The sequence below is a fragment of the Alosa sapidissima genome, chromosome 10, assembly GCF_018492685.1.
Source record: "Alosa sapidissima isolate fAloSap1 chromosome 10, fAloSap1.pri, whole genome shotgun sequence".
Classification (NCBI taxonomy): domain Eukaryota; kingdom Metazoa; phylum Chordata; class Actinopteri; order Clupeiformes; family Clupeidae; genus Alosa; species Alosa sapidissima.
In genome coordinates this window covers 24,557,768-24,577,853 of record NC_055966.1, presented here as the reverse complement: position 1 = coordinate 24,577,853, position 20,086 = coordinate 24,557,768, and the positions used below count along the sequence as shown (strand labels likewise).

General features: G+C 45.0%; 1 protein-coding gene across 1 annotated transcript in view; it reads right to left on the bottom strand.

Moving 5' to 3' along the window:
* Positions 1-2,484: 2,484 nt before the first annotated feature.
* Positions 2,485-20,086, bottom strand: part of bmper (BMP binding endothelial regulator) — a 22,877-nt gene continuing 5,275 nt past the window's right edge. Inside the window, exons 3-15 of the mRNA XM_042106692.1 lie at positions 18,127-18,226; positions 16,407-16,489; positions 14,635-14,725; positions 14,145-14,227; positions 11,872-11,971; positions 11,386-11,495; positions 10,606-10,746; positions 9,920-10,024; positions 8,437-8,482; positions 7,821-8,147; positions 7,194-7,530; positions 4,752-4,882; positions 2,485-3,667 (exon numbers count right to left, since the gene is read on the bottom strand). Of these exons, the coding sequence (XP_041962626.1) occupies positions 3,486-3,667; positions 4,752-4,882; positions 7,194-7,530; positions 7,821-8,147; positions 8,437-8,482; positions 9,920-10,024; positions 10,606-10,746; positions 11,386-11,495; positions 11,872-11,971; positions 14,145-14,227; positions 14,635-14,725; positions 16,407-16,489; positions 18,127-18,226 (1,836 nt within the window). The 3' untranslated portion in view covers positions 2,485-3,485. The remainder of the gene's footprint in view (positions 3,668-4,751; positions 4,883-7,193; positions 7,531-7,820; positions 8,148-8,436; positions 8,483-9,919; positions 10,025-10,605; positions 10,747-11,385; positions 11,496-11,871; positions 11,972-14,144; positions 14,228-14,634; positions 14,726-16,406; positions 16,490-18,126; positions 18,227-20,086) is intronic.

The window sequence follows — 20,086 nt, the reverse complement described above, 5'->3', positions numbered from 1 at the left end:
TAGTCGAACGATTTGCCTATTACAAGTTCATTTATGATCAAATTGGCTTCGTAAAGGTGAAAATCTTGCATAGTGTGCCTTTAATGTCGTTTTGGTCCCCAATGATAATTCACACTCATTATCATCCAAAAATAGACCCAAGGTTGTTCTTAGACTGGACTTGTCCTCTAAGCACAATGTTAAAAATGGGGCCCATTTCGTCAAAACATTACACACAATTAACACAACTACACACCCAAGTTGCAGAAAACATCAGATCTTTTGCAAAGTGAAACACTTTGTGCTGAACACAAAACACATTTGACATTTCTGAGGTTATAGTGTAGGCCTAAATTATTTTTTTTCAGTGATATAAGAGTTTAAAGATTAGATCATTTAGAGTACATAAATATATTGACCAAACACACACAAAAAACTAAGCATAGCCACTAGCAGACCCACATTATTTTGGTTGAATGGCTCAATCGATTTTTTACAGCATAGTCAACAAATGATGCATTTTTTGTTTTAATCTTGATAATTCAATTTTTTTATAATACAAAAATGTCAACCTGTGAAGAGGTCTAATCAGCTAATTAAAGGGACACCAGGCAAGCCTGATGCTTTTTCTCTACGAAACTACCCCTCGCTCGGTCTTCCGTCAAGGGTTTTCGCTGCTTCTTAGCCTGCTCTGCCATTATACACACGTTTGCAACAATCTCTAGCGTTTCGTTAGCCTGCCTCTGTGCTGTAAACTGATCCTGCTTCGGTCGGCGGGTAGGATACACCGAACTTGCAAGTGGGATATTCTTCCTACAGGCAGTAGGGGCGGGCGAGAGAGCCTTCATTCGCCCCGTAATGAGTCATTTAACCATATACCGACTTACAAAGATGATTAATTAACACAAAAACGTTGCCTGGTGTCCCTTTAAGTCAAAACACCGGCAACGGTTTACTGAGCCTTTAATCTCAATCTGGGCAGGGCAATGGAGTTTTCCACAATTTTTGCTATGTCCTTGCGTCTGATGACTGTGTGTGATGAGGGTGGTTTTTTCCACGGTTCTGTCTTGAAATAGTAGAGAGGTGTTTGTTTTGCAAACTACTGCGTGTAGTGTTTTGCAAAAACTGTGAAGTTGAGAATGTGCTTATACTTGTCTTGTGCACATCTGGGTTGAGGTTTTGCTGTTTGTATTTAGTTTTTCTTATTTGCTTTAATACTTCTGTAAACTGTAAGAGCATGTCTGTCAAAACAATTAACACAAAGGTGTAAACAGAACTCTGCCCAAAATGATACGTTTTGTTTGCAAAAGGCTCTAACACTTACAAAACACTTAAAACATGCAACAAAAGCAAATTACTGTGTGCTGTCATTACAAGCCGGAGAATAAAATGCAAAACATAGATTTCAATATGAGGAGGTTCAGCCTTAATTTTTTGTTATGTCTGTATTTGTTACTTTACATAATTATTGTATGCTTAAAAATACAAAAAGGATATCACAGCATGAATTGTATTCTTTCCTCCAAAGAGGTAACTGTCATTGAGTAAGCACTTAGACAAGTATTCATACAAGTAGGCTTGTAACGTATCAGTTTTCATTGACATACTGTATACCTACAGTGAGCACTTGGACTATTCAGCTTTCATTCTGCCCTCTTTATCCATTAACCAGTACTTTCATCATTACTCCATGTGCCTTTGGTATCTGTGATCCAAGAATGCAAATAGCAAGAGAGGTTGTGTCTTTTATGATAAAGGAGTAATTACTGATTGAAGAATTGTGCAAAGGAGTTTCACACACAGACATTAGATATTGTTTTGCAAGCAATATCTGATAACTGTGAATAGATGCTTCCTGTGTGTTCAACACAGTTAATCTAATAGAGTTGGAAGTCTTTCTATGATAAACACTCTGTAAAACTAGGATAAGGAAAACAGAACAAGGAAAGCAGCTTCATTTCTCATAAGTGGATGGAATCAAAAGTGCTGAATTTCCATGGGATAAATAGGCATCATATGTGGCTGTAATCCAGTATTGTGCTGTGTAACTTAACATGGGTTTCTACTTTAAATGTTCTTGATTCTCAAGTTTGTTGTGTACAATTTTATGGTTAAGGTAATATTCAACTAACTGGCTGCTTACTTAACCATTTCTGTATAACAAACAGGAGTTCTTATTTCCTTACCAGTTGAATGTAAACAGTGCAGCTAGATATAGAATGGTATTGTGTTCTGTAACCATTAAAAGTATTCTATGTTTTTGTCTTGGTGCAAATATGATCATTAAAAGGTTTATTTACTTTGCATCAAAGTTACACAGTGAACCTTTTTAGAGGAATAGGGATGGTGACTGTTGGAGAGAGGTGTTTGTTAAGAGAGTGAAATGTAATGTGAAGTGGTTGGGAGGACTCCTGAACCAAAAGGCCTCTTCTGGTACCCCCCCCCCCCCCCCCCCTCAAAAAAAAAAAAAAACACCAAAGGAAACTTAGGAGACAAGACAGGATGTTCATTTAAAGCACATATCATTGTTCTTAAATATCATAATTACAAAGTACATATGAACATCTTCAATTAGAAAATGAACACACAACCATACACTGAGCATTTTCTTTTTCTTTTCTTTTTTTTCCAAAAATACAGTACAGTTTCCCTGTGATGTTGCAATAACGTGTCACATTTGGGTATTTCTCCTCAGAATAGCACAAAATACAACACAAATATAAATATATTTTCCCTTTACATTATTTTTTAAACAAAATTAGATTATTTGGCTCTTGCTACAACATTTCAATTGGCCAATGCATATAAATTAACAATATCATAAACAACAACCATACTTAATAATATCAATAATGACATAAAGGTGTCTTTTTGTACAAATCTTGTTAGTTTACAGTATAAAATTTAACACATGAATGACACGGAAGTTGGGAATTAAATAAGACAGCCAGAGCTGTATTCTTAATAGTAACTACTGAGTGTGTGTGTGTGTGTGTGTGTGTGTGTGTGTTTGTGTTTTAGCTTTCTTTGCTGAGTTAGATGAGAGTGCTTGGAGATGTGAATGCATTGTTCAGCTGCAGGTCTGTGTCACCTGCTCCCACTATGCAGCATCTTGAGTTGCTTTTCCAGGTTGAACACGGATAGTTGATAGTAGCCAGTATTCAGAGAGGTCCAGACCAACAGGCCTTTGGGCTTAGAGTCTTGGCCTCAACTGAAGGAGGGGAATGGCCTTTCTCTAATCTGCCTCTCTTCTCTTTTGTCCTGAGAGCGCCTCTGGTGGTGGCGGCGGCCTGCTGTGTTACCTCAGCAGGGAGAAGAGAAGTTCATCATCATTCAGCAGTGGCTCTGTGAAGTCACCCAAGTGGAAGAAAAAGAAAAAGGGGCTTCGGTTGTGTCCAGGACCGTGGGAACCACTGCAGTCTCTCAGCGTTTGTGCTGCAGCCCTTCGACTCCAGAGTCCCTGTCCTTCCCTTTCACCCTTATCTCCACCCTGAGGCCTCCTAGGGTCATCGGCCCGGGCAGGACGTGGGCTTGATGCAGCGGCCCTGGAACAGCACCAGGTTGGCTGGGCAGTGGCATCCGGCCACACACGGTCTGTTGCACGGCCCGATCTCGTTCCAGTTGTCGCACGTTTTGGTGCAGCCTGGCCCACACGTGTCATACACGGCGCCGTGCTTACACTGGGTCGCTGGATTGGAAAGAAACAGAGAGAGAGAGAGGGTGAGACAGAATTTAACACAGATAAAGCCCCATCACCCCATCAAAATGGTAATGTTAAAATATTTTTTCCGTGTTTTGGTTCCACGTTACATTTCCTGTTTCGGTCAGCTGGATCAGATGTTATTTTAATTCATCAGTCAGTCTGTTTAAGTCTCCTATATCTGTGTGCGGCTATTTTGTTTTGAGTCTATGATCTTCCTTGTCCAAAAAGAAAGGCATTATTAAAGATAGGCACAAAAAAACTAATTTCCTCCTGTTCATCACACCCCTCCTTTTTCACAAATAAATGTACCGTATGCATGTTGTTTTTAGCATGTTTAGCCCTTTGTGGTTGCTGAGTGTTATCTGATAGCTTATACTAGATACCCTACAGGTGAAAGGCACCACCATCTAGCCTTTTAATCTCTATGCTCATAATGTAATGCCACTGGTCACTCTGCTTTGTTTCTAGCTCTTCACAAAGTGGCAGGAGGTGCCCCCCTAAAGTCTCCTCAGTTGGATACTCCCCGTTGCTGTCCCTTTAGCAACCATATACAGTAAGATTGTGAAGAGGCTAACACTGGGAGGAGGCCCATGAACATGCCCCTGACATGTCATACTAATACTGTAGGTGGACCAAGAACATGCTTCTGACATGTCATGCTAATAGGTGGACCATGAACATGCTTCTGACATGTCATGCACTAGGTGGGCTGCAGGCATTATGACTTATGATAAAGACATTGATCTGGGCCTAACAAACAGGTGGGACTGACAACCAGTGTGTGTGACACTCTGTTTTTTCATGATTGCTCTCATCAACTCTTGCCAGATGTTTCCTTTTTGTCCATTAAACTGTGTGAATTTAACATTTTCAACATACTGGTGTGTACAACAATATGCTTTTTTTGCGCTTTTTTGTGCCCAGTTTGCCTAAAACTGAGGCAAAAGGTCATTCTCGTACCCATGGCAACAATGTTATGTAGTGCAATCGCAGGCTGAGACAGAATCAGAAATCTTATTTGTCACTGGACAAGTCCAACGAAATGGATGGTCAGCAGTCAGCTACTCACTCATGCAATTCTGCTCGGGTCGCCAGAGCACCACGGCTCCCTCTCGTTCACACGCTCGGCTGTAGGCCATGAAGGACTCACAGTAGCAGTTCTTATGCACCGGACACTCACACATGTCCGTTACACATGACCTGAAAGAAAAGGTGTGGGTTAGAGAGATGAATAAAGAGGAATGGAGTGTGTGGCTGTGCCTGTTTCCATTGTGCCTGTTTCCATTGCAATCAAGTAACTTGTCACAATTTATTGACAAAATGTCCAATTACTCAACTCAATATCCTGTCAGTGTGTCAGGAGTGCAAGGTTTCATATGCATTCCACCAATAGCAATGCATCTGCTGTGAAGCAATGTTTTCAGTGGCCAAAGAAATCTCGATCTTATCACACAAAAAGAGAACAGTCAGGGTTTTCCTGTGTTTGAGGTTTGCTGAATAGTTTAAATCTATGGCTAGCTCACAGTCATGATAGGTACACAGGAGGAGATGGATTATGTTGTGACATCCTACGGATCCGGTGGAAATTCCACACAAATTTATCAGCCAACTGTCAGTCAGCTGTTTTTCCAATGCAACTAACCCTAACCCTAACCCCAAAGGAAGAATCTAATACAAGTAACCCTTGGACACCTGCAAAGTTCTTGATCATAGTCCAAAGATGACCCTCTCTGTCTACCCTAATCCTTCAAACTTTTCCACGAAACTGCTTAGGTATTTTGAGGGTTTTCATCCACAAACAAGGTGCTTGGTCATCCACATCTGTTTTATGTGTACACAGAAAGAGTCTGAGGATGACTTTTGCACATTTTTGTTAAGTACACAAGAGGAAGGCAGTATAACAGATTGCTCCCTTTGTTTTTGAGTGACCAAAATGGTGGTCTATACAGCCACGTTGAAAAACACTTTGCTTTCTGAAGGGAGGCCAGCAGACTGGGGGGGGGGGGGGGGGGTGGGGCAGAGTTTGATGACGAACTCTCAGTCTGGTGTGAATTGGTGCTTGGAGCCTGTTGAAAGCCCCTGTGCGGTTTGGAGAGTGATAAAGTCACGCAATACTTCAAACCATACCACCATCATCTCTTCCAATGTCTTTACTGTATGATTGTGTGTGTGTGTGTGTGTGTGTGTGTGCGTGTGTCTTTTATTCACTTTTAAGAGAGAAATCCTTCTGGTTGAGTGAGAAGTAGTTGGGTGAATGGTAAGATAGTAGACACTGCCTCACTGTGATCTTTTACAGTAACCCATTATATCGTTCTGCTGGTTTCCCCTTTCGTTGAAACAACCAAGTTGAGATTAAATGGTGGGGAGCTAGGCTTTGAGCTACTGCTAATGTCGCATGAGTTCAACCCCATCAAATAAAACGTCTTATGAAACGTTTCATGGGTTTCACGGCACGGGATGCCGTATGGAACTAAATGCTATTTCTCCGTCAGGGCAGATTTACGAAGGACTGAAAACAAAACATTAAAAAAGAACGCCCTGAACAGAATTTAAAGAGTTGTGAAGATTGGATAGTTTTGTTTGTGATTTTTGATGCCAATTGCTAGGCACTAGTGTTGCGCGGGTTAAGGTTTTTTAACATCCGCACCCACCCGACCCGTCAGGAGACTCGATCTGCACCCACCCGACCCTCAAAAATATGCGCTGATTAACGACCCGAACCTGACCCGACCCGACAAAAAAAAACAACAACAATGTGCCTAATAGCCTAGGCTATCCTTTGTACATATTGAGGTAGAGACTATGCTTTCTTATTAACTAAACACTGAAACAAAAAGAATTTGCACTGTAGGCTATATGCTTCAACAAAGAGTTGTTGCTCTTGGCTTGGCTCGCTAGCATGGATTAATTGAATCTGAATCTAGCTTCATGGACATAGGCTAGGCCTACTAAATAAATAATCAAACTGAAAGATCCTTAATTCTTTATTGATGTATTTAGATAAAAATCAAGTAATAGGCTACATCATGTAGCCTAACATGAACTCTCTCTCTCTCTCTCCTCAGGCGCGCGTGCAAACACACACGCATTGGCACAGACGTGTTCAATCGGTTTAAACCCTTCATATCTGTCTGTTGCCTAAACTTTACATTTTTATGAACTGAACCAGAAATCTGTCTAATGAAAGAAAGTTGAAAATGATCATTATAGCATGCATCCACGAACTTAACAAAGCTGCACCTGTCTAATGAAAGAATGTTGCAGCGCACCCTGAAGGTCTTGTGAGGGTGCCTTCAGGGTGACCCACGCAACACTACTAGGCACATTAAGCATTTATCTCCACAAAAGCACTCTCTTACCTGAGATTGAAAGGTGCTAAAAAAAAAGCCTTATCAGACCAGTGCTTGTTTGTGAACTCTACACAAGCCACATGATGGTAACCAAACTATTGCACCTGATTTCCAGAAACTACTTCTGGAAGTACATTCTCAGTGAATGCTGGCAAACACACCTGTAGAAGGAGGTGAAGTCCACAACCGGGTGACACTTCTGGAATTCCCAGGACTTGATCTTCTGACAGGCCCGGTGTGCGCGGAACTTCACCTTGACGGAACCGGGACACAGGTACGAGGTGGGCCTGCGCGGCGGTTGAGTGCACACCTCGTTGCCCTCGATGCGCCACGTCTCTGCAAACTCGTCCACGTCGAACTTGAAGACGCCATCACCGCCGATGGTGTCGTCCCGTTTGTGGCCATTGTAGTTCCCGCAAAGGCCACACAGACGACCCCGCAGATGTGGTGCGGCCACCACCTCCACGAAACTGTCCCCATCCCAGGTGATCTCCAGTCCTGAGGGGGGTGGGGGGATAAGACAAGGTGAGAAAGTGGGAGATGGGGGTCTATATGTTATAGGTCTGAATGATCAGTTTCACAATCTCTCTTCCTTTCTCTCTCTTTCTCTTTCACAGCCACACACACACACACACACACACACACACACACACACACACACACACACGCACACACACACAACACACAATCTCTCTTTCTTTTTCTCTCTTTCTCTCTTACAGCCACACACACACACACACACACACACACACACACACACACACACACACACACACACATTGACTGACCTAAGATGGATGTCAGTTTGAGCAGGTAGCCATCCAGGTCGATGTGGACACCGGTGCTGTGGAAGGGCAGGGCGATGCGCGTGCCGTTCTGCCTGACCGTCAGATGCTGGTGCAGGCTGATGCTCAGACCGGGAACCTGCAGCTCCACAGACTTGGTCCAGGAAAAGGAGCGCGTGCGTCGCGCGTCGTTCTTCACCAGCACCACGAAGCTGGCCGCCGACGAGCAATCTTTGGTCAGCACGTATTCACACGTGCCCTGGAAGTTAAACGTGCGCCCGTCAAACGTGTTGTAGTGGGGGTCCCCAAATACAGTACACACACCTGGCTCTGGAGGAGAAGGAGAGGAAGAAAACACAGAGAGAGGGGACAGAGATTATAGATTTATCATCTCAAGAGTATACATTTTTGGACTTCAAGGCTAACAAAAAACAATCTAACAATATCCTCTGACCTGGGCAGGTATACAGGGCAGGTAACAGATTGGTGTGTAATTTCAACATGATGAGTGAATAAATAGCTATAAATAAATAGCTTCTAGGTCAACAAGCAAAGGCCTGCTCATTCCCCTTCAGACTGAAACATATTGAGATCAGAAGGAACTGAATGACTTACTCACTTTCAGTGCAAACAGGACAGCAGCCAGTTCGATTCAGTATCTTATTCTGTGAATAGAATAGGCAGAGAGGTGGAGAGATAGAGAGAGGGAAAGAGAGAGAGGGAGAAAGAGAGAGAAAGAGAGAGAGACCGAGAGAAAGTGAGAGGCAGTCAGAAGCGCAGCCGCAGATATAAATACACGCTGTCAGGTCCAAGCAGGGGGACAGACTGACAGACATTGTTCTGGGGAAACATGAGATGAGGACCGAGCCACAGAGCAGAGCTGGCGCTCAGGCTAGTGTGGCAGTGGTTGAGGGTGGGTGGTGGTGGTAGTGCTGACTTCTATCAGAGCACATCACAGAGCCCCTGTCCCACGCCCACCTCCTCTCTACCCCAGGGATGTTTTCAAAAAGGCAGACACCCCACTCACACACTCACACACACACACACACACACACACACACACACACACACACCCTCTCACACACAGTGTTATCTGGACCCCCACGCCTTACAAAGGGATGTCATGTCTTTGATGGCTTTGCCTTTGAGGGGGAGTTTTTTTCGGGAGCCTAAATATAGGGTAGCGTTTCTCCAGCGTCACTCAAACTTGGGTGAGTCAGAGGCATTTTGATCTGCTTACAAAGGCAAGGGCTCGGGAGACTGGGTGAAGGTGTGTGTGTGTGTGTGTGTGTGTGTGTGTGTGTGTGTGTGTGTGTGTGTGTGTGTGTGTGTGTGTGTGTGTGTGTTTGTGTGTGTGTATGTGTATGGTGGTGTGGAGGGGAGGGGGGTGGTGGTGGTACTGGCAAGTGTGACGGGTGGGGACTCTGGGAAACTGCAGAACAGGTGAGCAAGTAATTTTACATGAGTGTAGAGGGGAGGGGAGGCATGGACAATGTTAATGGGGAATGATGGTGATTTTAGATCAGGCAGCACAAAGGTCAGCAAAGTGCCAGTGGGGACCTGATCTATGTTAGTCTCAGGTAGAAAAAAAAGGTTGATTGTGGGTGAGGTTGCCGACAGTATATCACTCTGTCTGACAAGAACACGTTGCATATGTGCATATAGCAATTGTGAGTTAGTCACACTCCATAACTCTACTGGAAGAGGCAGAGGTAGAGTTATGGACTTTGAGCAGACACAACAGGTGGGTAAGCAACAGAGGATGGGAGGAAACAGTATCGGCTCAAAACAAGGTCCACATCAGTCCCATCAGCCCTCAAAACGAGGTCCACACGAACCGTCCCTCAGCCCTCACATTCTTAGAATACTATTATTCATTTTCTCATATCTTAAACACTGTCTCTGTGAGTTTGAAATTTTACAATGTTTGTACATACAGTCTCCTTATGTAGTGAAGCCACAGCTACTTGTTTGATTGGTTATTAGTCTTATCTAGCTAGAGCCGTTCTAGTGCATTATCTTTAGCTGATCCCGTGCAAAAACTGGTGACCCCCTCCCTGTTACCACCAATGCAAGATCTCACTGTCCCCCCACACACTCACCGATGGACAGCTGGTGATGGGTACACACTGTTTGGGTTGGCACTCGATGTTCCCCTTCACACAGGTGCATAAAGTGCAGTTCACAGACGACCACCTGTCCCCCTCCTACGGTATACGTGGCATGGACAGAGAGACACAGGAATGCTTGGTCAACACACACTCCACACTCATCTACGACACGTCACCAAAGAATCTATGTGCACCACCACCACACATACCTGTGTGTGCTGTGTCTATTCATACAATCACACACACAGCAATCAAAATAATTTGTCACACTTTACTTGGATGGTCTCTTACCTATGGACTATCTACAGATAATCAGATGTAAATAAAGTATCTATTGATACTCTGTTGAGAACAGTTTATGGTTAGAGTAAGATTATGGTGATGTTCAGTAATTCTTCAAAACAATTTTAAAGACTGATCTTGAATTTTGACAAACCATGTGTAAAGACAATCAAAAGTGCTACCAAATAATCTGGAATAAAGATGATGTCCACATAGCATGCTAGCAAGCCATAGGATGTTTCCCCTGCAGAACTCTTTATTTTCTCACTGGGTGTTGGTATGTGCTGCAAAGTTGACACTGAGGATGACCTTAACTTCAGGGCGGTACATAATGAGGTTGTTTGTACAGTGTGCGTTATTGATGGGCGACGTAGGGAAACTGTGATATGGCCCACCCTGTAGATCTTGTTCTTGACGCGACAGTACTTCACATCCTCAACCTTAATGTAAGACAGACATTCATCACAGCAGGGCTCCTGGCCTCCCCGGCAACTGCCTGGTTTGGAACACCTCTTCTTACAGACCACTGTGGAATCCTGGGAAATAGATTACAGGCGTCAAATACATGCAGTCACAGACAAACAAGTTTGCCAAGATTAAGTCCAAGAACTCTGCTCCATCCTCCTGTTTTTATAAAACTTTAACATTTAGAATGGCACCTGATATGGTGACCCTAATGTATACAGTATGTTATTACAATTAAGGATATTCTGAATACGTACATGTGTCTTATGGGGTTGACAAAAAGTGATTGTTGGTCAATAGTAGCATTTGCCAGTTAGAATTTGGGCATACCAATGAATTTTACTTCATTTTTGACCACAGAAAATCATGTGCACTGAGGGCTACTGCACCTACTAGTGCAGTAGGACTGAGAGTCAAGAAGTGCAGCAAAGTCCAAGGTCATACTGTAAGTTTTAGTCCCAGAGACATGAGAAGCAATGATTTTCTATGGCACACATTCTACGGTCTGTAAATGACTCTGGCATAAACACAATTGCAAAAGCAACTGTGACAGAAAGGGGATTCCCCACAGAATGTATCCTGCAAACGGATGCAGGATGACTGCCCATCGATAAAGTATCCAGAGACATGTTTAGTTGCTTTAGCTCTGCTAATGCCCTGAGATCATTATGGGATGCAAGGATAACTCTCACTGGCAGGCGGTCTCTCACCTTACAGATACACGTGGTGCAGTTGTCGTACTTGAAGGATGTTCCGTTCTCGTAGACCTCGCTGTGGAACAGACAGCTCCCCAGTGACAAGTCAAAAACCTTCCTCTGACCTACAGCAGAGAGACCAACAGATGCTCAAACATATCAAGCCTACAGGACGGCCATTTTCATCTTGTGACATTGACTAATCCGACAGACTTATTTAGTACTTGTAAATCCATACAATGAACATCGTATGAACAAAATTATGTTCATAAGATGGTGATTGAGAATGTAGTAAATGAAGTAAAAACGGTGGTTAAAATAAGTCAATTCATCCAAAGGTCTGCTGAAATGTTTAACTAATTGGAATGTGGAGGTGGAGGATCTTTGACCCTGTCAATGAGGTGTAGAGCCATGTTGGCCATGCATGACTTTCTGCTTTTCTCATAACTCATAAATGGGGTCAACGCGGGGAGAGGTGTATGAGGGGGGAGGGGGTCTTACCCAGGCATTTGGGGCAACACTGGCCTGCTGGCGTGTGACTCAGATGGGCAGGACAGGAGAGAACGGGGCAGATCTCTCGATGGCACATCGTACGACCTCCCTAAAGTGACACACATGCACGCACACACACACACACACACACACACACACACACACATACAACATTACAACAACAAAATACATGATACATTAGTCCATTAAAGTTTAAATTGTGGTGAACTGAAACTACTGGCACTTCTTTCTTTCTCTACTTTCACATAGAGTGATCTGTTTGTTTTACCTCAACTTCCATCTCAAGACAATAAAAAAATCCCTCCAATCTCCCAGATCTGTGGGATGATATAACGGTGCATGTGGCAAATCCCTTGACCTGCTGCAGTAGGAACCAGCCGTGGCTCTTCATGCCTGAGAGCCCTAACTGATTTACTACTCACAGAGACGAATGTAACTAATGGCGACAGCGGCCATGGTGGCGTGGAGGAGAGCATCACTCAGCCAGGCCTCAGAGGCGGCCTGATGAGCGAGACCAAATACCTCACTTCCCGCACTCTCGTCCTAATAGGACAGCTAAGGCCCCACGGTGGCACGAATCAACTATTTCTGACGGCCGTGTGAACATGAATTGGTGTGTGTTCGGGCCTGTCAATACAATTGTCTCCATATCTATATCACTTAAAGGGACACCAAAGAACTTTCCCTCTGTCGCACACAAGCTATTTGTTTATCCAGCACCGGCTTTGCAAATAACGATGTCCACAGACAAGGTAGAATATTTTGCATGACTTATAAAAGTTCGATGTATTGCGACATCAGATGCAAGTCAAATTTGTAGTTTCTTATGTCTCATTTCTATCGAACTACAGATCCGCTACCCGATCTGGCAAACTTACATAGTACGTTTATAGCCGATAGAGGGCCGCGAAGTGAATGCAGAATTGCCGTTCACCCTGTTACGAGTTGATGAACCACTGAAACGATTTTGGAAACATTATTTTAAGGTATAAAAAACTCTTAGGTGTTGCTTTAAAGGGACAGTAAAAAGACAACTATGTGGCCCTTTTTCCCAGTTATGCCTTTTCATTAGTTAGAGTTCTGACCAAGCGTCTTACTGCTGCACTGAAGTAGATAGATTTGAGTCCATGTGATGTACAGTGTGAAGCATCAATTACTAAAGCCATCACTACTTAAAGTAGTGACAAGATTGGTTAGCTAGTAAAACTGTTCCAGGTTTTCCCAGGTTGTAAAACATACATGTTTTTCTTAACTGATGCATATCTTTGATAACTGCAATGCATGGGACGTGCTACAAGTGATTTTTGTTGATTTTGAAAAAAAAACTTAAATACAGAACTCAGTACAAAGATGGTAAAGACAAATCGATGCATATCAAAAGGTCAAATTCAAAGAACAGTGTAAACGTTAAGATTTTCCAAAAACAGCACAAGGCACAGAAAAACTTTTCTTCAGAGAAAAACGGAATGACAAACTGAGGACACGGGTCAATATTGCATTATATTATTAGCAGATCAATGACCAGGACAGTTTAGCCAGGTCAGAAAAACACTTCCTATTCCACTCCGCTGTCCTTTCCACAACCCCTCCGCTCTCTGGCAAGCCATGCTCAAGCACTAATGTGTTTATATGAAGTCCCTGATGTGCTTATTTATCTTTACGGGGGAGGAGGTGGAGTTTTCCTGCCATGCTGAAAAATCGAGGGTGTCATAAGACAAATTAATTTGGTCCGCCCTTGCATCTCTGCTGCCCTGAGAGAATATGCAGCACCACGACCATGGCACCATTGCATTCCTCTGATAAAGGTCGACTTGAAGACCAAACTCTGCAAGCCATTTTTTCCCCCAATGAGTTTCAGTAAGTTGACGGGTAGCTTTCAGAAAACCTCAGAATGCAGAACTGTTCCTACAACTCTCAACATCAATATCTAATTCAGTGCACAGGTCATGCCATATCCATTCTCACAGACAGCTGTGTGTTGCTTTGGGTAGAAATATAAGGTGCAATCTGAGGTGATGCAGAACTAAAACATTACAGTTGGCCTATTCCTAGATCACAGCGGTATCAACCTGAACGTCACCACAGCGGCAACTCTGTCAAATCCTTAAGGAAGCATTAGTTTTGGTCTGCAATTCCTTGGTCATTATGAAACATAATGTTAGTAGTTATATAGCTATAGCTCTGAATTGTCACTCCAATATATATATATATATATATATATATATAAACATACTGTAAGTCATTGTGATGAGTATACTCACAGTGCAAATGCATTTGATACATGGCTTTCCCTCTGGGTGGAACTCCTCCCGTTCCTTGTACAGACGGCCCTCGAAGATACACCCTGTGCAAGCGTGACACATCAGGAAATCAAATTAGTCCGGGACATCATGACTTAATTCTCGTCTGCGGGATTGCCGAATCAAACTAACTCGTTCCAGCAGAAACAGATATGGCAGCTCATATATCAGTGGGGTTTGTTCACGGGGGCTGATCCCGGTTGCAGGTGGAGGATGCATCGCGGTCTGGATAAGCAATGGAAAACACTCTTTACAGCTCCTGCCCGACAGCTCGAGGCCACGCTCATGTCCTCTGAAGCAGTACTGATTTGGAGCCAGTAATGCCAAAGTCAGGCCTCAGCTGCTCAGCTCACGCCAGCAGAGACTGGGAGCGAGACGGCCTGAACTGACTGCACCAATGGCCCCTGCGGCACGGCCGGCCGGATGAAGGGAAAAACAACTGGCTGATCACCTGGACAGGACGGGCAGCATTTCTTGGGGTGAATCTTGGGGTTCTTACAGTGGACAACACACTGCATCTCAGCCTCAGTGATGACACCTTCCTGAAAGACAACAACAAGGCCAATTAAAAAAAAAAAAACAAGACACAGCGACAAGATCACATTATTTGTTGTTTACTAGATGCTCTTCTCCAGTGACTTTCAGTGAACTAAAGACTATAAGCAAACAAAGCAAAACAAAACAAAGCAAAGCAAAATCTAAACAACAACTTTCAGCCTGTCTGCCACGCCTCGAGAGTGTCCCTGTGGTGATAACATTCCACCGGCTTGTCCATGTTGCTCTTTCCCAGCTAAGACTCCGCGTCGCTGCAGTGTGGACCTCAGCACATTTCTGGGCGCGCATGCCTCTCATTCCAGCACTAGAACAACTCGGCTCTCGGTTGCCTGGCCACGCGTAGCCCCCTCGGCCTCGGCCTAAGCTTAGGGCACTGCGGGGCAGATTAGCGGGCAGCCGCGTCTCTCTCACTACACACTCAACACACACTCAGTGTCAGAGGAGAGGGGCCTCCGCTCGGAGTCAGCCCTGTCCAATCAGCTGACCTTTGACCTCCTGGACCTACAAGCTTTAACCACCACATCAGCATAACTTAGAGGAGACTGAGTGACGGGGGACGTGGAGTGTGTGTGTGTGTGTGTTGTGTGTCTGTGTGTGTGTGTGTGTGTGTGTGTGTGTAGAAGGGGTTAAAAAGGAGAGTGAGGATCTCATGAAGATCAGTGGCATGCCTGTCAAACAGCCTCCGATTCGGACAGGCCAAATAGCGCTCTCAGTTCAGCCAGAGGGCGGCAGTTGTGCACTCGTGGGCTGAACGATCGCATGACTCTCTCAAAAGTTGGCATGAGAAACTGTGTTGAGAGCAGAACACACAACGCAAACACCGGGAAAACACCGGGAGGTCCTTTCCCATGCCGAGCGTCCAGGGATGAAGATAATTGTTGCGTTCGCTTGTCCTGGCTTCCAGCACGGCCGCTCTCTCCGACACCTCCGTTACCACTTTAGCATTTTTTTTACACGGACTCACATGTTCCTCGAATTAGGACCTCCAACGTTTCTGGAACCCACTCCAGAGCTCAAACACGCGCCTGTCATTTTTTGTTGAGCAGAGCGCACACACGCAGGGTGAGCAAGTACTGTGCTGTGCTACACTCCTTTTTCTCGCATTAGTTCACACAGAAGCCAGCTGAACGGCAGCCCCTGGCAGACTGTGGAGAATGTGTGGAAAGAGTGTGTGTGTGTGTATATGAGGGAAGTACATGTGTTTATATGTGTGTGTGTGAGAGAGGATAGTGTGTATGTATGTGTGTGTGTGTGAATTGGTGGGGGGGGGATGCAGATGGTTGCTGGGAGGACAGGCTGTGGTGTGTAGGGGTGGGCCTCTATGGGGGGGGGGGGGGGTGGGGTGAAGTTTGGGAGGCTTGAGTCCAGATGTGTGGAGGACCACGCAGCCAAGTTCACCTGGCTCCTCTCTGGAATAAATGAACCATAAATCGTTTAAGGCTGTCTCTTTCTCTCATCTCTCCGTTTCTCTCTCTCTCTCTGTTTCTTTCTCTCTTTCAGAATTTCCTCTTTCTTTCTCTCTCTATCTTGAGTCCACCGCATCTGTCCCCCATCCGATTTTACTCTCCGGCGCGCTCTCTCTCTCTCTCTCTCTCTCTCTCTCTCTCTGTCTGTCTCTTTCTCCGTCTCTCCCCCTCTCTCTGGACTGAGTGTGTCTGAGGGACTCACCTGACAGCGGCGAGTCATGCAGGGCTTAGTGGAGGAGCTCCAGCTGTATGAGCTGTTATAGGACTTCCCTTCCAGTTGGCAACCTATAGCAAGACAGAAAACACACAAAGAGAGAGAGAGAAAGAGAAAGAGAAAGAGAGAGACCAGAGAGAGAAAAAGAGAGAGGATAGAGAGGATGATGGAAAAGATGGGGTGAGGAGAGGAAGCGTAAGTCAGAGTAGACAAGAAGAAGAGAAGGAGATGGATAGGGAGAAAAGAAGAACACGTTAAACTATGCTGTCATTTGGTCAAAATGGTTATTTACTTTACCATAATCCTCCAGATACCCAAACATAAGCACCATACATCAGGGACTTCCCATGAAATTGCAAACACTACCCCACATCACATGTAAGCAGTCACTAATATTATTTTAGAGGAAATGGGCACATGGAAACAACACAGTGAGTCAATTTCAGAGATAAGATCACGATCTGTACAAACAATCAAGAGCAAGAGTAGCAGCCCTAAAACACACTGATGGCGTGTTCTCCAGGGCCGGGCCATTCCCCCTATAGTAGGCCTTCAGTGTCTCTATCAGAGACTTCCATAAGAAAACATTATTAAACACGTGGCCTACAGAGAGAGAGAGAGAGGGAGAGGTATAAAAAAGGACCAGTGTGGAGATATGGCTGGAGTGTTCTCAACAATAATACTTAAGATGGATTACAGCATGGGGATTTCCATTCAGAATAAACCCAAGAGAAAAAAGAAAACGAGAGAGAGAAAGAGAGAGAGAGAGAGAGAGAGAGAGAGAGAGAGAGAGAGAAAGAGAGAAAGAGAGAGAGAGAAGGCGTGTTAAAAAGTCCAGGCATTTTTTAATAAAGCCCAACTCGTAAAAGCGGTCCCAGCCACAAACAAAAGGGCCGCACCCCCATGCTGGGAGGCAGCGAGGCGGAGGCTTGTGTTTGGATTGACCCCAGGAGGAACTCCAGCCCGACCGTAGTGACCCCAGGAGGAACTCCAGCCCGACCGTGAGCATGAGCAGGAGCAGGAGCGAGCCCAGTGCACGTGGCCCCCGGCCTGGGGCCCGAACTGTGCAGCCGAGATTCAGGGCCTCATAAAACTACTACCCATTTATTTCTGTGCCCCATTTATCGGCCTGCTGCTGCATCCCATCCCTGACAGCCGCGCACCTCAGAAACCATTGGGCCACCGGCCACATCTAATGAGGAGTCACTCGACGAGGACTTTACATCTATAGGTCTATAAGCGCAGTTTAAATTACAACTTGTGCAAATCGGTCCGATTTATGGACTTGGAGAGACTCGAGAGGGAATCAATCACAGAGAGCGAGGGAAGCCCGAGGTCTCACCACATCAGGGAGATTGTAGCCTCCATTGTAGGGAAACGGGGAACGGGGAAATAGGGAAATACTTCTGCAGTAGGAGCATCATTCCTCCATAGGGTGGCAGCAGTGTTGGGTTTGTCTATCTGTGTGTTCCTCTCTCTCTCCCTCTCTCTTCCTCTCCCCCTCTCTCTCCCTCTCTCTCCCTCTCTCTCCCTCTCTCTTCCTCTCTCTCCCTCTCTCTTCCTCTCTCTCAGTCTGTCTGTATGTATGTCTATTGCATTGTTGGTGTGGAATGGAATGACTGGTAATGGAAACCCCCCGCCATTCCTGGGTAAGTCCTTGTTTGCCATGCCAGTGTGGACAGTACTGTAAACAGATTTTAGAGCTTACCTTTGCATCGTTCACAGCAGGCTCCCGTCTGTTTGACCACCAGCGCGCAGTCCTCCGCCACTTGGGGGCATTTCTCCTGCTTGCAGTCCACTTTCTTGTTCTGGAGCCCAAAAGGAGGAGAGAAGAGAAGAGCTGTTCAACAGATAATTCAGCATCCAAAGCTTGAGCATAAATAAAAAAAACACCCAGTCCAACCAGGCGTTTACATGCCTGTGTTAGTGCTGCTGTAAATTATGGCTACACTCCCCTCCTGAATGCCGAAAGGCCTTAATTTGAGAGTGAGGCAAATAAACCCAAGTGACTAAGAGAGTGCTGGCTAAGAAGTGGTCTGCTTAAACATCAGGAATATTTGGACACACACGTGTTGAGTCCATGGCATGGCAAAACTACGCTACTGGACTCAAAAACACGGTCCAAAGGCTTTTTGTTTCCCACATTGGCTATGGATGGCTGGTGCTGCCAAATAACCTAGAATTGGCTAGAGCCCCAGGGGTGATCTATATGCCATACCTCTGAATGGGATTTGTCAAAAAGAGCAATGCCCTGACCCAAGCTAAACCAGATGGGGCACATGCTGTGGGAACACTGCGGATCTGATTTTCATTTGTGACTAAATCACACTTGTTCAATGCTGTCATTCCACTGCAATGAAAGGAATAAGGAGCGTAGTGTTAAAAGAGGTAGGGGCAGATGGAAAGAGAGGAGCAATGCAGTCTTCCTCATCCAACGCCAGATTTTGAAGTGCCCCATCTGACTGCCTGACAGAGGTAGCTCCAGGGAGAGACAGCTCAGAGCAAGGTCAGAAGAGAAGAGGGGAGGAGAGCACGCGGACAAAACCCCCTTCAGAGAGCCGTACACGTGGACGAACGGAGACGGCGTGTGGGGATCATCTTCCAGGCAAAGTGAGTAATAAGCCACCTCCCATTGATTTCCCTTCAGAGAGCCTCTGCTGCAGGTCAATACAAAGGATTCATTAAGGCATCATATCTGCTCAGGAGACAGTCAGGGCACGACAGCAGGAAAGCGAAATAGAGGGATGGATAGACAGAGAGAGATAGAGAGAGAGAGAGAGTTGGCGAGAGAGTCGTGGAGCAGAGTGAAAGCTCAAGTTAGGCAGAGAGAGAGAGAGAGAGAAAGAGAGAGAGAGAGCAGTGACAGAAAAGAAAGGTGGCAGAGAATCCTTACATATGGCCTGCTATACAAAAGAATTCTTGTGGTGCAACATCTCAATTTCTCAAATGACGTGTATCGCATGCAACAACAATTTCACGCCCTCTTTATATAAATCACACGCACACTCCGCTGACCAACAGACAAACATCTCCAGAGAGCCTCTCCTCTTCTCCTCTCCTCTCCTCCTCACTCTACTCCCGTTAGCTCCTCTGCTGCTATACCTCCGAGCTAACTTCAGGCTCCCATTACTTGTGTATGCTTCAAACACCCAATAAAACACAGTCCCCGGGACAGCGCTTTGATATACTCCACTGAACTCTGTTCCCTCTACTTGTAAAGAGGCAGGGGATTTATTCCGAGGCAGCTTCGATTTGGATTGCTGTCACACAGTCGCAGAATAAGCCGAGTCTCTGGTAGTGCCGCTGATCCCAGCATATTGATAGAGCCAGAGAGCTATTTTATGATGTGAGAATCCAAGGAGACAGTGTGAAGGGAGAGATGGGACTCTAACTGTCACGACCACAGACGTAGAAAAGTAAGTAGTATTTCTAAATTTATGACCATGACAAACTGCTGTGCTTTAAGGCAATATGAATGGGTAGTATTCCATGGATGCGGCATAAGCATACAGTAAAGTCAGAATCATAACACACTATAAAAATACAGAATGACTACTAGCAAAACAAGAAAATGTCTACTTAACCAGATGCTGGAAAAACAGTGTGTATATTTGACCTATGTAAATACATCAGAATTGGATAATCATTGCGGTTGTGATGGCATGGTG